Genomic DNA, 18619 nt, shown 5'->3' on the forward strand with positions numbered 1-18619 from the left:
TCTAAACTTGCCATTCCAGATGTAGCAGCATAGCATAGCAACAGTTGTACTAATAAAATGCCAAAGTTTGCTATACTAGCTCTCTGACTACGTTTCTGCATGGATGCCATGCCCCTGAAAGGAATTTTCACTGAAGTTGAATAATGCCTCAAACAAAATAAAACAAACCCCTCTTACAACCCAGCTTGAAATGCAGTCATCAAAACTGTCAATGTTGACTGATTTTTCTTCACTTCCACATACAGCATTCAAAGGACAGTCTGCCGGGCAGGGCAGAAATCTTTAAACTGAAGTGGTTTGTGGGAAGAGGGAATGAGAATACCCATATCCCTTTTTGACAATTCTTACAAACATCCTGCCTGAAGAAAACCACCATCTCACATAAATATTCCATGTTCCCATTTTGATGATGAATGTGAAAAGATCAGAAGGAAGAATGATGGTGAATGCCCACGGATCAGAAACAAAAAGGCAAATTCAAATAAAAGAAGCCCAAACTGATTTCTAAGCCTGTAGCAACATTTTGATGGCTGTTTTTATCCCTGCCACCCACCACATAGGCTACATAATTTCAGGATAAAAACATTTTTCAGGATGCAGCTGATACCAACCACTGTCATGCAAATGAGAAACCAAACTATGTTAATTACATAAACAAAACGAGGAGACCCTCAGGCACCTAAGCTGCAATCCTATGGTCCCTGGAAGGGTGTCCCACCCAGGGACCATAGGATTGTTGGGATCTCCCTCTCTCAGAGGCAGATCTCTGTCCTTGGAGAAGGAGATCTGATCTCATAAGCCTCCTCTGTGAGGCTGTGGAAAGGTCCACAGCTGTTGTTCTTATAACATCAGAGCTCTGATCCAACATCCTTCTCCAATGGCAGAGCTCCGGTCTGCAGGATCCAAAGCCCTCCTGTTCCCCTGAAATGCCCTCTCTATAGGGGGTAAACCATGATAGAATCAACAGAAGAGAAACATTTTAAACACTCCAACAAAAGGGGGGAAAGGAAAAATGGCTCCACCCACCAGCTTCTGCCCTGCTGTCTGTGCCTGCTAGGCATAGGAAAAGGTGGTTCCTTCACTTCAAGCTCTCCCTCTCATAACCCACAGGATTGGTCTGGTAAAGTAATTTCAATACAGCCTTTAGAAACTTGCCCGCAGTAATCAGCTTCCTAAAAAAAAAATAGTTGCAAAAGGGCTTCTATTCCACGGTGTCAGGAGGTCATCAAATAATCTGACTTGGAAATTCTCTTCCCTTTTTGTTCCAATTTCTGCATTCCAAAGCTACAACTCTCCATTCATTTTAATGAAGCTTTTCAAACAAAACTGCAGTTATTTGAATGTCATCTCGACTAGATAATAATATACGTTACTGTATTATAAGATAAAATACCAGGCAGGGAAGCACAGTCCTTTTTTGTTCTGCAAAATAATGTGCATCTCTAATAATATGCTAGAAGCAAAATGGAAAGTGACTACAGTATTGTTTAGTATTCTTTGCTTTTTTGTTTTTTGTTTTTTTAAATGGAGCTGAATGTATTGAAAATTATTCCAAATAGCCCTTCCTGCATTTTTATTAACTCTCAATTATGTTTTAAAAGAACATTAGCAAGATTAGTGGGTGCAAAGATTAAGCCTGTATTTATTTATTTTTAATTTATTTCCATACATTATGTAGCACTCCACAGGGCAGAGTTAAAACACTGCTTTCAGAAAGTACTCTTTTTTGTATCTTCCAAAATAGAAAGTTTTGAAAGATTATTTAAAAGAACCCAAGGTAAAAAAGAAGACTGACAAATTAATACCCCAAGCTTCTAAAGAGGTCATTTTTAAAAATGGCTTTAAATAAACTAGTTGTAGTTGATTTAAAATGGCATTACTCAAACTAAAGCGCAATAGCAGAGAACATGCTACTTCAGACTGCAGGGTATGAAAAACTGTCTAACTGAAGCTGTACAGAGATATTAATATCAGGGGTGGATACATAAAATTAAGGTGTATACACAAACACACACACACACACACAATTTCCCAAGATTCTGTAACATACTAGGCATAACAAGAAACAAAATTGTGGGCATGTCTATGGGCAAAAAATCTATGGTTTGCTGCCAAATCTGCTACAGAGATTCAAAAGTGTTGCTTATAGTTTCTGGGTCCAATGGGGCTAGGGTTACTGGGAAATGTTTGTGTTACTCCCTACACCTCTTTAGGAAGTAGAAACTCTCTGGACACGCAGGTTTCCTGAAGAAGATCCACTCCAGAGGAAGGATCCCCAGGCAAGGAAGATGGTAAAGGCTTACTCACTATCAAACTTTGAGCACTCTCTCTGCAGTAGAGAGGTCACATGGCTCCATTTTATTCCCCAGAACTGAGTGCAATGAAACAAAATAGGAGACAGCTTGAGGCGCAGATAGAGAAAAACTCCTAGTTGATGCAATCAAACACTGGTGAGTGCCTATGGTCACATATATTCAGGGGTATTGAAGGTAGCAAAGAAACAACATCTTGCTGCCTATGCTTCCTAGGAGAGCTTTTCAGGGTCATCCAGGGCCTGCTACATGCTATCCCTAAAGGCACTGTGGATCTGTCCGAGACCCGCTGTAATACATTTGCTAGCCACTTCCAGGGCAAAATCTCTTCCATCCGCCAGAACACTGGACATCGACTCCAATGTTACAGCAGGTGAATCAGATGATGTATCCAGAGAAACCTCATCCAGCTTTCTTGGATGAGTTTCAGCTGGTATAGATCAAGGACACTGAAAGATGCTTGCACATGTTAGTGCAATCACTGCTGTACTGGATCCCCTTGGCTTCTAAAAACCAGCAGAGAGGGAACAGCTGGCTTGGGCCAGGGTGGTGATTAATACCTCCTTGAGAGGAAGTGGTCCCAAGACACCTGAAAGAGGTGGCAGTGAGACAATTTCCGAAGAAAACATCCCTAGACCCAGAAGATCTTAACAACTTCAGGCCAGCGGCAAATATTCCTTTCCTGGACAAGGTCCTTGAGCGGGTGCTGGCCGTCCAGCTCCAGACACTCTTGGATAGACCCATTATTATTATTATTATTATTATTATTATTATTATTATTATTATTATTATTTTATTATTTATTTATATAGCACCATCAATGTACATGGTGCTGTACAGATTATACACAGTAACTAGCAAGACCCTGCCGCATTATCCAGATCTATTTCAGTCGGGGTTCACACCAGGTTTTGGTAGCAAAACAGCCTTGGTCACCCTGCATGATGTCCTAGGTTGGGTGGGATAGGAGGAATATGACCCTGTCTCCATGGCTTTCGATACCATCAACCATGGTATCCTTTTGGGGTGACTGATGGTTTCACTACTACTTGAATGGATGGCTCCAGGAGGTGGTGTTGCTTGGCCAGTTGGACTCTTGAGCATGGAATTCTCCAGCATGGAGTTCCCCCGTACTATTTAACATCTACTTGAAACTGTTGAGTGGGGTCATCCAGAGTTTTGGAGTGCACTGTAACCAGTAAGCTCATGACATGCAGCAAAATGCAGCAAGATTAATTACCAGGATGTCTGAGCATATGACACCAATTCTGGCCTGCTTGCATTGGCTGCCTGGATATTTCAGAATCTGATTCAAGGTGCTGGTTTTAACCTATAAAGCCTTACATGGGTCGGGACCACAATACCTGATGTAGCACTTCTCCCGACATGAACCTTCCTGGACACTACAATCAACATCTGAGGCCTTCCTCTGAATGCTTCCTCTGAGGGAGGCCCAGAAGGTGGCAATAGGGGAAAAGGGCTTCTCATTGGTGCCCCCACCCCAATTATGGAATGATTTCCCTACTGAGGCCTGCCTAGTGCAAACATCGTCATCTTTTCAGCACCAGATTAAGACTGTCCTCCCAGGCATTTAACTGGAGCAGATAATGGGGCATTTATGTCAACAGTCTTTGTCAGGTCCAGTATCTTATTGAAGTTGTTTTAACTGTTTAAATTGTTTTAAATTATACTATGTTTTAATTATCTTATATTTGTGGTTTGTAATTTCCGTGAACTGCCTAGAGAGCTTCAGCTATTGGGCAGAATAGAAGGGAAATTCTATACTATGTTCCTGTGTTCTAATAACAACAACAACAACAACAACAACAATAATAATAATAATACTTTTTCAGCTCACAATTTGTGAAAACATTCCACAGCACTTTTCCTTGCCAAACAGGTTGCCCATCCCTGCCTTGGCTGTTCTCACTCTACAGCTTTAGCTTTGATCCTGACAAATCTTTTACTGGTGCAAACCACTTGTCCAGACAATAGTAGAAACTTGGCAGGGAATTACGGCAGCCAACTTTGGATTGTCCACAATGGTATCAATCTTCCAATGGAACAGGATCCCTCAAAGAAACAGATTCCCCTTCCCCCTGCAACCTCCTGTGCTCTCCCACCCAAACCTCCTACAGAGATTAGGGAGATCTTCTAAAGTAGATGTTGGGGGAGGGGGGGAGGTTGCAAGGGTGAGCAGAGGAAAAAAAAGTTCTGTTGCTTGAGCCAAAGTCTGCTTGTATAAAATTGGATGTTATCTATATGAAATTCCTCAAAGGATTGGGATTCTTTTGTGGCACAGTGGTGATTGTATTAAATCAAACATTTGCGATCAACAGAAAAGCTGGAATAGTAGCCAAAGCTTCTCCCTTTAAGAGATGTTTCTTACTTCCTGACTTGAAAAGGAAACAAGTCATATGACTGATTGTACATTAAGGATAGCAAAAATGAAGAAGCAACCCATAACTTATCAACAACAAAAATCAAGAATGCTAAGAATGTGAACTTAGAATCCCTAACCAAACTGGTAAGACCATTTTGTGAGCTTCCTTGTACACAGCTGACACATTAACCCTTGTATTACTAAGCATTTATTACTATGAATAGTATGCATGCCACATTCAGAATCTAGTTTACTGTCATGCTCAGAACAGAAACAAATCTCCACCCCAGGACAGACTGGTTCTTTAAGAAACCTGGTTTTTGCTCAGTAGTTGGATTTTTATTTTATTTAGCCTAGCATTATAGAATGTATCTTAGTTCTTTTGCTTGAACACTTTGAATCCACTATGCTTTCTAACATGGTGTAGTGTGCTTGTTCCACTTTTCTCATAGTGGCATATCTTAATAGGCAAAATCTGTATGTTTTGTATTGACCTCTATAAGACAAGGAATACGTACAGAAGCCCATTCCTAAGATGAGAGGGATGGAGTCAAGACAAAGCAGGAGGCAGAGCAGACTAGAGTGGCCACATACATGTTGCCACAAAATATGAACTGCTTCACCAAAAAAAGAGGCCAAGAGAGGACACCAATTTGCATAATACTTGCATATGCAAATTTATATGTATAGTTATAGAAATAACTATAACTGAAATAGAAATATGAGACATTTCACCATAGCGGAGAAGGCTGACCTAGTTAACGGTGTACCTGCTGCTCAAGCTGCTGTCAGGATGCTGTTGATGGGCAACTTCAAGGCCTTATGATTGTCCCTCCTTATGGTTCTTTGACTCTGTACCAGACTTGGACTGGAGAGCTCATTAAACAGAGGACACCTTCAAATAGAGGAAGGTCCTCTGCCAGATTCCCCCAAATAAAGGACTGTCCTCTGTAACTTAGGGCATATGGCCACCCAGAGCAAACACAGATTTCTTTGCTGCTTCTACCATTCCTTCCTATTCTTGCCACTTGCAGGCACAGGGAAATCAGGGGACATCATTTGGGTGCCGGGAAAGCCTACCTGCACCAGATACTTTGTAGATACGTTGTGTCACAAACACAGAGATCTAGGATATTATTTATTATTACCCTATTAAAAGAACTTTTAAATTATAAAAGGATCTTAATATGCAAAATCCCTTTCTTGCTTGGTGATTGAATTTAGTGTTCCAATGGCTTGTAATATGGAAAACCAATATTTACAGAATAAGTGCACTTCTCACTGTTACGTGTAAACACAAAACCTGATTATTTCACCTCTAAATTTAAATTAAATTTTGGGTCAACAATTGTTAATGCTGCGCACATTTTAAAGCCAGGCTTTTGTTTTTGCTATACTGTGAAGGGAAAATTAAAATGAGAGCAGGAAGTGGAAAGAGAACACATCTGGACTCGATGAAACATTTTGCCTATTAGGAAAAATAAAAGGGTCCAATATGTTGCTCTGTATTAATTACCAGGCCAGATCTAGAATACAAAACTGAATATATATATTTTTGGCATTTTCCAACTCATATAAATAAATAAACAAATAGCACAAACGAGAATAAATAAAAACTGGAAGAAAGATCTCACCCTGATGAGCGGTGTTCAGGCTTATTTCTTTCAGAACGATCTGAAAGAGAAATAAATGTCAATTTCACAGAGTATCCTTCAAGTAAAAACACACCATCACACATTTTACACAAATATAGTTTTTTAAGAAGTCAAGTTTTGCTTTTCCTCTTTAAAGAGTACTTCTTCATGCTTATTGAGTTTACTTTTTTTTTTTTGCTTAACAAATACTCTTTTAAAAAGCAACAGACTTTGTTTTGCAAAGAAAGTGAGAGGACAGCGGAAAAAGAAAACCACTGGATTAGTCAGCACATAAAAATCATTCCATGAATCACAGCTGGCAGCCTCTAGGAAAGGATGGGAGAAATAGAGCAGCTGCAGCAATTCTTGCACACACAGTCTGTAATTCTGCTCTGTGTTAACCCTTAGGCTCCTTTGGACTTGCAGACATCAAAGCACTTCCATATTCTTAAATATAACTTGATTCAGGGAACCATTATTAGTGGACTTCTTCAGTTTCTCTAACAAGATGACGCACATCTATAGAGTAGTTACTTGGTATAAGACAAGATAACATGCACTTTTGTCGCTTCTATAGCAATACTGTTGTAGAAAGCACTTTTGCTTTTTAGAATTCCAGACAACGAATGCATTGTATACGTCAGCGAAGGAGGAGTGTTTCACTTCATCATGACTGTTTTATTCCCCACCCCACCCCTCAAATGTAGCGCGATCCATTTTTCGCAGGAAGTGTGGGAAGAAACTACGAAAGCCCACAAAGATAACTAGAATATTACAAAATATTCTATTGCAACAGGTTTTATTAGTTGGATCCTTCTTAGTTTATTTACAAAGAATTATCTATTTTAAATAACTGTATTCCCATTAACCTCATGGGAATTCTTCCTTGCTTCTGCAGCCTTTATAAACACATACTATTTTAGGTATGCAATATAAATATATACATTTCAATTAGTAGCCTTTTTCTGTACCAGAAACTCGTTTCTTAAAAGGGGTTTCTAGCTGACGAAATTTTGAACCATAAACGTCTCTTATTTCATTTCAGAAACCATCACACAAAGTTTAAAAATATTTGAAAATTCAAGATCTTGTCATGAACATGGATACTATAGTCACACACGACACACAAGCAGAATACATTCATCTATGCCACTCTTTTTAATACACAGATTAAATGTCATCATCTCCAGTTCTGCTGTAGTTTTCCATTTTTATTTGGTCTTCCTATTTTTCTAGACAAAATTATTATTTACCACCAATTACCCAGCAAATATTGTTGTTTATAAACACCAACGTTATACCACAGCAATACAATACTTTATCTTTTATTTCCGCCATGCTTTGCACGGCATTTAATCAAAGCTACCATTGCTGTTATACAGCAACATAACTTCTCGAGCTACTGTCATAAAAAGTTTCTCAGGCACAGAAGAAAAAGCTTCCTCTTTCATCTTCACACTTCCAACCATAGTAATCGCCTTACCTGGGGCTACAGAAAATCAGACAGACATCCCCTTTCAGGTTGTTTTCCATTTGATGCTGCAATTAAAGTTCCTTAACAGCAACTAACCAAGAGGATTTTCCAAGTTGTACGACATAAGAACTGAGAAGGAGAAATCACAGAACACGTAAACAGCATCTGAGAACTTCCCTCCAAAGCCTGTTTCTGATTGGCAGCTGCATAGCAGCCAGCCTCAGAACTGGAATGCTGTCATTCAGGAAGTGAATGTTATTCCTTTTTCCCTTTCATTCTTTGTTTAAACAGGAAATGGTTAAGATGGACTTGCACAATTTACTGCTTAACTGGGCATAAGGATACCATCCAACACACAACGATGTCAAAACTCTTTTAATGAAAACAAAGTAACTTTTTTTAATTGCCCCATAAATGGAAAAAAAACAAGTTTCATAACTTAAATATGCTCAATTGGGACAATGCATACAAATTATACTTATCGTTGTTGCAAGAAAGAACTGTCTCATTTTTAAAAAAAATCCACTCTTTCGAATTTCCAGTTACAAGCAGGATAACAATTCAGTGAAATTCAAGTACTGTAGCTCTACTTGTTCCACAACTTGCCACCAATAGATAAAGACAAGGCTGAAAGCACATACAGAAGTGAGAGTCACACCTAGGAATTTGAAATCCTTTTTCCAGCTCTGCAATACAAATATAATTCTTTGACGAAGAAGTGCAGCAGTGGCGAACATTTTTGGCAAGTGTGCTAAGAGTTACGTCCAAATCATGATATAGTAACGCTACTATGCACACTATAATACACACTCAGCCCTCCACCCTGTGCCTTGGGGCAGTAGGAGCAAATTGCTTTACAGCGTTAAATAGCCAGGCAAAAGTGAAGGCCCAGGGCCAACTGAAGAAGCTGCCAAGCTGAGCTTGGTAAAACTCAGTGACTGTTGAATGTACTGTCTGTTATAAGCTAAGGTGAAAGAAAACAATTAGGCAATAATCCTATGCCCATCCGCCCCCCAGACAACATCTCGAAAATGGAGTGTAGAGACAGGAAAAGGGGGCATTCCCAGGGGCAGGGAGGGAGGAGACCGGGGCGGCTGTGCTATGACCTAACCCATGGCTGGCCCAGCTCCCCCTTCAAGGAGGTGCTGCTGCTAGACGAGCCACATTGCACATCTAGCAGAAATGCAGGGCGGCTGGAGCACAGAAGCTAAGATCGTCGCCGCCCTCTGGCCGCCTTACATTCGATACTTGTCAACCTCCAAGTTCAGAGGCTGCTGGGTATCCACACAGGATTGCATCCTTAGTGTCTTCAAACTTTTTTTTCCAAAGTTCTACAGTTTGGGTATTATCTACAAAAACGAACTTCCATTAATTAACTTTCAAGTATGTTTCTTTTTCCGTTTCCAGCCTTATGCAATTCATTCTAGATAAAAATCAGCAGAACATGGTTAAATTTAAGCTGACATTACCAAGCACTAGAAGCACTATAAATAATTTTTTAAAATGTAGCTATGAGTTGACACAGGGGTGTTGAAGGTGCCCCTTGCACAGAACTCAATTTATCCTAGAGATGGCCCGGTGTTATCAGGACTAGGTGAGAAGTACAGTGGCACAGCAAACCTATTGTGCCTATTTACACCCTATGTGGACTACTACTAATGCTAATTTTCACATATTGGGGTATGTGCTTGCACAGCTGACTTCAATTATTTATTTATTTATTTATTTATTTCATTTTTATACCGCCCAATAGCTGAAGCTCTCTGGGCGGTGCACAAAAATTAAAACCATGAGGAACATAATAAAACAACCAACAATCTAAAAACCCAAATACAAAATATAATATAAAAAGCACAACCAGGATAAAACCACACAGCAGAAATTGATATAGGATTAAAATACAGAATTAAAACAGCAAAATTGTTTCTATAATGTTTCTATTTAAGCATGTTATGACACACCGAGACTGGGTTGGGAATACAATGCAGAATACATTGCTAACTGGGTGCACCAGGGCCTATTACAGACTTTAGAAAATCTCTTAGGATGCTCTTGTTATCTCTGGCCTTTCCTTCAGATAGATTTTTATTGGATGTTGAATTGAGATAGATTTCACTGCTGTCGTTTAAATACTGATTGGTGTTTTGCTTTTTATTGGATAGTCTGTTTTAGTTTTTAGTTGGTTTTTATTAATGGTTTATCTTGTATGCAAAATGATTGTTTTATTATGGTATTACTGGGAGCCACCTTGAGAGGGTTTTTCCCTTGAAGATGGCATTCAAAAATCTTAAATATAAAACATTTATATTATACTGTACAGGTTTATATAAATCAAATAGAAAGCTGAACATAGGTTTATCAGTTTTTAATTGAACAAACTTCCACAATGAACAAAGTTGTTTCAGGTTATCAAACTTAGGGTGCAATCCTATGAATACTTAGTCAGAAAAAAGGCCTACAACTCACAGCATGCTGGCTGGGGAATACTTGGAGTTGTATGGATTTTTTATTTATTTTTTGGTCTAAACATGCATAGGATTGTGCCCATAATTGCTGGAGCATTCTCCCTCATAAGAGCATAAAGCATACAAGTTTAGCTTGTGTGCTTTCTGTACTTCTAACTGCCTTTCATACACCCACGGGAGAGAACTTCATAACTAGACTGGGAAGCTTCTGGGACTATTGTCTTGAGGGGATCATATTTATTTATTTATTTATTTATTTATTTATTTATTTAAAACATCTGTATCCTGCCCCATATCATTAAGATCTCAGGCCGGCATACAGATAAAAGCATATAGTATAAAACAATAAATATGCACAGTTAAAAACAAATTAAACCATGAACCAAGTTAAAACAATATATACTTTAAAAGCAGTAAAAGCAATTAAAAGTGTTAAAACAATGTGCCATCTTATTGAATTTAACTATCAAAGGCTTTGTTAAGAAGTTTTTACTTGGCGTTGAAATGCAATCAATGTTGGCGCAAGTCGAGCCTCCAAGGGGAGGGCATTCCACAGTCGGGCTGCCACAACAGAGAAAGCCCTCTTCCTTGTCCCATCATAGCATATATGTTGCATTGGTGGGATGCGGAGAAGGGCTCCTCCAACAGATCTCAAGTCTCAGGCAGGCATATATAAGGAGAGGCACTCCCTCAAGTATCGAGGTCCCAAGCCGTTTAGGGCTTTAAACGTCATTACCAACACCTTGAATTCTGACCGGAAGCGTATAGACAGCCAGTGCAATTCCTTTAAGACCGGTGTCTTAAATTTCCAGACGCGGGACCAATTTCCGGACGCGGGAACCACCAATCCACAAAGCTTCCGTCTTATCAGGATTCAGTTTCAGTTTATTGGCCCTCATCCAGCCCATTACAGCCTCCAGGCACTGGTCCAGCACCTTCACAGCCCCAGCTGACTCCGACAACAAGGAGAAGTAGAGCTGAGTATCATCAGCATACTGATGGCACCCAACCCTAAAACCCCTAATGACCTCACCCAACGGCTTCAGATGTTGAACAGCATGGGAGATAGAATAGAACCCTGTGGCACCCCACAGCTTAATTGCCATTGGGTGGAACAGGAATCCCCCAATACCACTCTTTGGAATCGGTCCTGCAAGTAGGAGCAAAACCACCGTAACACAGTGCCTCCTTCTCCCATCTCGTGAGCCAATCCAGTAAGATACCATGATCAATGGTATCAAAAGCCGCCGAGAGATCTAGGAAGGTCAACAGGGTAGCACTCCCTCTGTCTTTCACTTGAAGTAGGTCATCAGTCAGAGCCACCAAGGCTGTTTCAGTGCCGTGCCCTGGCCTGAAGTCCAACATCCACCTGAATCCAGCCCCAGGCTTTTTGGGGGGAAAAGAGAGATCTTGGAAGGAGTGCCAGATCTACACCAAGCAGGAAATAACACTTTGAAAGCAGTTTGAAAACATTATGTGGAATGTGTCATGGGCCCCAACAGTTGTCAATACCGTTATAAACCATTATAAAGCAGTAGTGTAGATCATAGAAACATAGAATAGTAGAGTTGGAAGGAGCCTATAAGGCCATTGAGTCCAACTATGTCAAAGATCTTGACATAGTTTGGCTCCAGACAAGGCTGGCGTCTTTACATGCTCTTCAAGTTATACTTTAAATAAAGAAGTTCAGCTCGCATTGATGGAATTCTTTCCAAAGTGTTCCTCTTTGCAAACAGTTTCTTTCAAGCTTTGTCCATGTCAATGCAAGTGTTCGTTAGGTCATAGAGCAGCATGGCACATCTCTCAATTGTATGCAGAGTTTCTTCTGTGATTGTACATGGGGCACATGCCTGTCCTCTGGAACTCCTTCCCACATGCGGTTTGGGAGGCAGAATACATGCTGAGTTTTAAATGCCTCCTGAAAATGTACCTATTTAGGCAAGATTTCCTTGAGCAGGAGGATGCTCTATGTGATTGTTTTCCATTGGTTTTTTAATTGTTGTTTTGCTTCAATTACTTATTTGTATTTGTTTGAAATAGTTGTAATTGTTTATAAGTTGAGTCATGTAAACCACTTAAGACACAATCCTAGGAGTGTTTAGACAAGGGCATGGCTGGGAGTTGTAGGCATTTTTTTCTGTCTAAACATCCATAGGATTGCAGCCTGAGACATCTTGTTATATCAACTGGTATACAAGTGTTATTAAATAAATAAATAAATCATACCATAAATAAATGAATAAATAAATCTGGCCCATGGAGGCTCTGTTCCACAAGCTCTGTCCCCGCCCCCCAAGCTTCACCCCCTGAAAGGTACTGGGGCTTAGGGAGGAGATGGAAGGAGGAATCCCTGTTGTTCAGATTGGAGGAAAAAGCGGGATTCCCTTCTGCCCTACTGCACAGGAAGATCTGCATTGGATTGCAGCATTAAGCAACATATCGCATGCTAAGAGAAACTGATTAAATTACTTACAGAAACCAGAACTGAAAAGAAAAATGGACATCAGTTGTCTCTTTTTGGCTTAATGCAGTTTGACAAATTATGGAATTGGACAAGCCTAAATATAAGAAATTCCAAGATGCTGCAATTATGAGAAACAATTTAAATAATAAAGATCCCATACAACATTAACCAGGATAAAATGTATCTCGGTTGCAGGTTCATCTACACATTTTGTCCTTATGGTGATTAGCATTTAACAATACTTTTATTTTAATAACTTAATGCGTAGGGGGAGGGGAACTGAATCTTTGTATACAGCAAGAGCAAAGCCATACTAGACAACTATTTACTAACTGGTTTTGCAAAGTCTTAATCTGAACAGTGTGGTCAGGATTAGTTATTTAGCAACCCTGGACAATGCCTCCCCTGAAGGGAACTTTATAGTACACTTCTGTAATGCTTTTAATATCACGCTGTCTAAACTGTACTTTAACCAGATTTTGCCATAACACGTTCTCACACTTTTTTCAAATGTAAGAACTGCAAAACCCACAGGGTACAGTGGCTTGAATCAGTTAACATCTGAAAACAGTTTCATTTCGAATGAAGTGAGAACATAGTCTGCAGTCTAAACATACAGCAAAAGCAGACTAGAATACATTTTGGCTCTGTCCAGGCCCACAGCACTGATTTTGGGACCCAGAAGTGCTTATTCACAACCCCCAATTCTTGCAAGTTCAGGACACACACATTCAGCTTCTTCCATACCCTTAACATTGCAGGCAAGGAATGCTGCAGGTAGTAGTTTAAGCTTCCCAATGAAGAAACAAGTTATTGTAGGGAAATAGATGCCACAATATAACTGCCTTTCCCACTTTCTGTTGAGTTTAGCACTCCAGCTTTATACCAACTCTATGGATTGTTCTCATGCAGACACAGTGTCATTAAATTTATTTATTTATTTATTTATTTATTACATTTCTATAGCCGGAGCTCTTCAATGCACAACTAGTTGCAGTGCAAGCTTTCCCACCATTGTGCCCCCATTGCCACTGCTACCTCCCGCTGCCATCTGCATCACTGCTGCTGCTGCATCTCCTCTCCCCCACCCATTGCCATTACCTCCATCACTACCTGCCCTCTGACTCACTCTAAAAAACCTCTTTAGAGAGCTGACCAGGCCCAAAGGCCTAGCTCTGAGGAGATTCTTCCTCAGAGTCAGACACTCTGGGAGGGGTGTCCTACGACTCTACACACCGTACAGGTAACCTCCTGTTTCAGAGCCAGGCACTTGAGCCTGGTTGACTTTCACTGGCTGATATGGATCTACAGAGAACCTACCCTCTGTTCACTTTGAGATTTTCAGAGCAAGTCAGAAGGTGGGTGCCAGCTCCAGAGAGCCCTGCTGGACCCAGTCTCCTGCTGTGGTATTTGACCATAAAGGTTCTCCTGCTGTGGTATTTGACCATAAAAGTTCTCCAGAGCACCCACTGTACTACCGCTTTGCTGGAATGAGGCAGCAGTGGAGGGGTGCTCCTGGCAGGTGGGGCAGGGGAGCATGCAATTTGTCACTCATCCTACACCGCCATCTGAAGCAGGGGATTCACCCCACCTCATGAGACAGCCTGCCTACCTATGACAACAACATGATCTCTTCACCAGCCCGTCCCCAATTAAAAGTGTGGTGCATGTGCTGAAACCTTTCCTTGCTGGTCACCAGGATTAAACATCACATCACCACTAGTAACCATGTGAGTGGACTCCTCTTTGGCAACTACTGGTTGTGCCCAGCCCTGGAGCCCAAAAAGCTGCCCTGACCCCATGGCTTAAATGCAATGAGAAATGCTATCTCCCCTTCTCCTATGTGTACCTAAAATTAGGGGCAAACGAACATGATGACCCATTTGTTTAAATCTGTCACAATCTCTCTCAGTATTTGAGGGAGAAGCAGAAGCTGAGGTTTTAGAACAATAGAGGAAGAGAAGTGCTCACTAACATTTCTCCTGGCTGCATTTTATCTGAAGCCAAAGTGCTTTTCTCCTCAGTAAAAATCAAATATCAGAAGTGAGCTCACCTGGGGGAAAGGCGAAGGGATATAAGTAGGTGCAGAGGGGCTAGATATGGATTGAAACACTAGTGTGGGGGATGGGGGGCTTAAAAGATCTGAATCAGTCCCCCTGCACCTATTCTAGAGTTAAAATGAACAAAAGACATAGCTGCTAGACACAGATTTAAAATAATGTCTATTTTCTCCTAAATAGCTTCTTGCATCTCTTTCCTTGAAACACTTTAGGGCTGTTTTGGTCTCTCTCTCTCTCTCTCTCTCTGTGTGTGTGTGTGTGTGTGTGTGTGTTCTAATGTATAGAATGCTTTGATCTGTGCCAAGCTCCAACATCCAAGACAAGTGCTGGAAACAATATAGGGCAGTTCTTCTTCATGTGAAGGCCATCTCTGCGTTTAATTCTTGGATACAGCTTACTCCATCAGCAGTTGGAACAGGGAGGTAAGTGCAACAGAATGTTGAACAGTTTTGTGGGTGAGACTGGGATGGCCTCTCGCACCCTGAGTAGGAGCAATTCACTCTCAGTTGTTTGTTTGGGAATGACTACTTGTCCCAAGTAGGCAGAGGAATGATAAACTGCATGTCTGAAATAGTGGTAGTAATCACTGTCGACTGACAGGAGACACAAGCCAACTTTATCATGAACGAAAGCACCAGTACTCTGAAATAGCCCACTATGCAGTGCACAGGAAAAAGAAAATATTTATGGCATGTAGGAGCACAGACAGCAGCAGACAACATAAGGCAAATGAGCCATAAGCAACATGAACTAACTCATCACAATATATATGGGATACCCTTCAGTGACTAAGAGTGGTGCTTTTGTAGTCTCCACCACTGTGATATGATCTAAAGTTAAATTCATGTGCTTTAAAAAAATTAAGAAAAAGAGAATCTTTCCCCCATCAACCTGCAACCTGAGACTTTGTTTCCTTTGCTATTAATGGCCTTGAATCTCTTCCAAACCTCCTGAGTCCCTGCATCAGGAGATCATTTTGAACAGACTGCACCAACAGAGCAGGTAAATTATGAAGTGTGAGAAAATCTTAGCATAGCACCTTCATACTGAGTACGATGAACATATGGCTTCGCCATAGCTTATGAAGCCAGGAATGAACAACAGGGGAAAACGCTTTTGCTTCTCCCCACCCTCCTCTGCCTTTTCCTGTTGCATGCCAGCATGATGTAGGAAGTACTGGTCCCACTCAAATTAACAGGGATCAAGCTGAACAGAGCTTAGTGGATTGCACCCTTCTGTCTTACCCCACCCACCATTTTTGAACTGCTGGAAATATTCTACCAAAAAGTCAACAATGAAACACCATCTAACACTGACCATTAAAACCTAGCTTATATACTTGAATTTGACTTGTTCATCCAGTGAATGGGACAGCTTGCCCCAACAAGGCCTATTGTTTACTATTTCTTACTGAAATACTAACTGCACACTTCTTTCTATAGGGACAAATATAGCAGCCTAATAAAAATATTTATCTTTTTAAGAGATGCTGCACTAGTCCACAATGCATAATCATTTTAACAGCTTATCATAGCTTGTCAGTTTCTGCTAGGTGGGATCCCCAATCTCCCATCTAGCTGAAATGAAAACACATTAACAAGGAAGGTTCTCACACCTAAAGGATTTATAAAATTCATTTACTCTGAGGCTGTAAAATCACTGTTTAACAAGACTGTTTCCAATGTGGTAAAGAACATGGGCTATCGATCAGCCAACAGGAAAACAAACATGCAGAGCATGCAGAAAAAGGGGGGATACATCCTGTGTTGTTAACAATGAAGGACCTCACAATTTATTTTCCACCAGTCAAGAAACTGGGTGGTGATGGAACAAGGAGCCTGGGAAAAGAAGATAAAGTTATATGTAAATGCTTATCATCAATGACAGCAACTTAACTGGCATGTGTAAAAAAGCAAACACTGCAGCGAGTTTCCACATCATCTCGTATTATAGGGTGACCGTATGAAAAGGAGAGCAGGGGCTTGTCTATATAGGTTCTTTACCCTGACCTAAACGTGCAGATTCGCGTTTCAGGACACATGACACAGCTGTCCATTCGCCGTATTGCCGGGTTGTTAACGCAGTAGTGCACATATTCGCATTTGCAATTTACCATGACTTTTGAATCAAAGTCCAAAAGTATTAGACCTGAACTAGTCCCTGGTGGCTTGCAATGTTTTTGAAAGTTAAGGAGGAATGAGTTTGAGTAAACCAAAACCTTTATATGGATTTTCATGGGCAAAGACTTGTTTAATATATAGCTTTCCTGCCTTTGTTCACATTGTAGTCTCTGCTTGTGAATGCAAGTCTAAAGATCATGTTCCCAAAACTCCATGCTATCTTTTTAGCACTGGAATCATATCTTATTAATGGATGCAATGGCCTTCTGATGTAAATTATTTGAATGAGCATGTGGCGGGGGGATCAAAATAACCATCAGGAGCAGCATCATATTCTTCATATTCCAACACTTTCCAAAGAGACAAAATTACACTGGGCCTGTTCAGACATCACAGTAAGCCACAGTGGTTTGCGTTTTTGAGGGAAACACGGAGACTTAGCACATTGTGAGCAGGAGATCACAACCACAATAGCTATTTTAACACCCTCTGTAGTGGAGCTAAGGGGCACCAACTTGGATTATGTGTCATCTGTTGGGCTCCCCATGGCTAAAAATGGCTATTCTGCAAAAAAGCTCCACAACTTCCAGCACCACTCTAACCAGCACAGACTTTCTCTATGATCGAGACCACCGCACACCAGCTACTGAGTCCAGTGCAACCCGATTCCTACCATGGTGGCCACTGGGATTCATGGCCACAGCAGCAGGAAGACAATGGGCTAACCATGGAGTGGCACTGCGTGTTTCTGCGGTTGTGTGACGGGCACATGTGTCATGGCTTTGGTAACTCTCCCTGCTCCATAGTTCCCCTAATAGCCTCCCCCGTGCGCTTGTGAACAGGCTCACTGTGTCACATTCTATTCAATTGACTTCACTGTTGCCGTAAGTGTTGCTTTTCATCATAGTAAGAGTGGTTGGCTTGGATTTTGTTTTGATTTTTAAAAATTCTCTCTCTGTTGATAAGCTTAAATTGCTTTTTTCAAATACTATATTTCATATTTCAGAACAAGTTTTTACAGTTGTTTGAAAAATGCAATGTTTTTATGGTTCCATTTGTCCCCTGGTACAAATGTCAGTAGACAAGTACTTTTCTGTAAAATAAAAACAGACTTTATGCTTAGTGATGTTGGTTCATTTCCAAGGACAAGCTGCAATAGATAACAGCAAAAGAGCCTCTGTTACCATCCTTAATTTATTCCAACAGTACTTGGTCCAGAGCCAGTTTACTTCAATGGATTCTTCCACTGACTTCCTTGGACTTTGGAGCAGTCTCACAAGTGATAATCTTTTAGCTCAAATGCAATCCGCGTATGCATAACCACAGGTTACCAAGGAGAGTTGTGAATCATAACATCAAATAACCGGAAGGACTCGAAGGCAAAATAAATCCAGCACTCTGCCTAAAAGGTAGGACGATCTACCAAGCAGTCCTTCACAAATCAACCTGTGCAATTTGACCACAGGAAGTCATGAGCAAAGAATATACGTACGCTAGGAAAGGTAGCTGCAGAGCATTAATAAGGCGGTTGTGTGTTTTGCCAAACTTGCAAAAACCTTTGCTTGCATTCTACAACTGTCTGATCCTATCCATTTTAACCACTGCTGCAAAACAAATCTGATGACTCAGTCAAGACAATCAACCACATGCTGCAGGTAAAGGCCTAACAGTAACAAAACAAAACAAAACGCCACACCCAATACAGAG

General features: G+C 40.7%; 1 protein-coding gene across 2 annotated transcripts in view; it reads right to left on the minus strand.

The window, feature by feature from the left end:
- The window catches only part of SH3D19 (SH3 domain containing 19), a 75911-nt gene that overhangs the window by 49489 nt on the left and 7803 nt on the right, over positions 1 to 18619 (minus strand). For both annotated transcript variants that reach the window (XM_063136015.1, XM_063136016.1), the window contains exon 2: positions 6330 to 6369. In XM_063136015.1, the coding sequence (XP_062992085.1) occupies positions 6330 to 6369 (40 nt within the window). The remainder of the gene's footprint in view (positions 1 to 6329; positions 6370 to 18619) is intronic.

The sequence above is a fragment of the Elgaria multicarinata genome, chromosome 10, assembly GCF_023053635.1.
Source record: "Elgaria multicarinata webbii isolate HBS135686 ecotype San Diego chromosome 10, rElgMul1.1.pri, whole genome shotgun sequence".
Classification (NCBI taxonomy): Eukaryota; Metazoa; Chordata; class Lepidosauria; order Squamata; family Anguidae; genus Elgaria; species Elgaria multicarinata.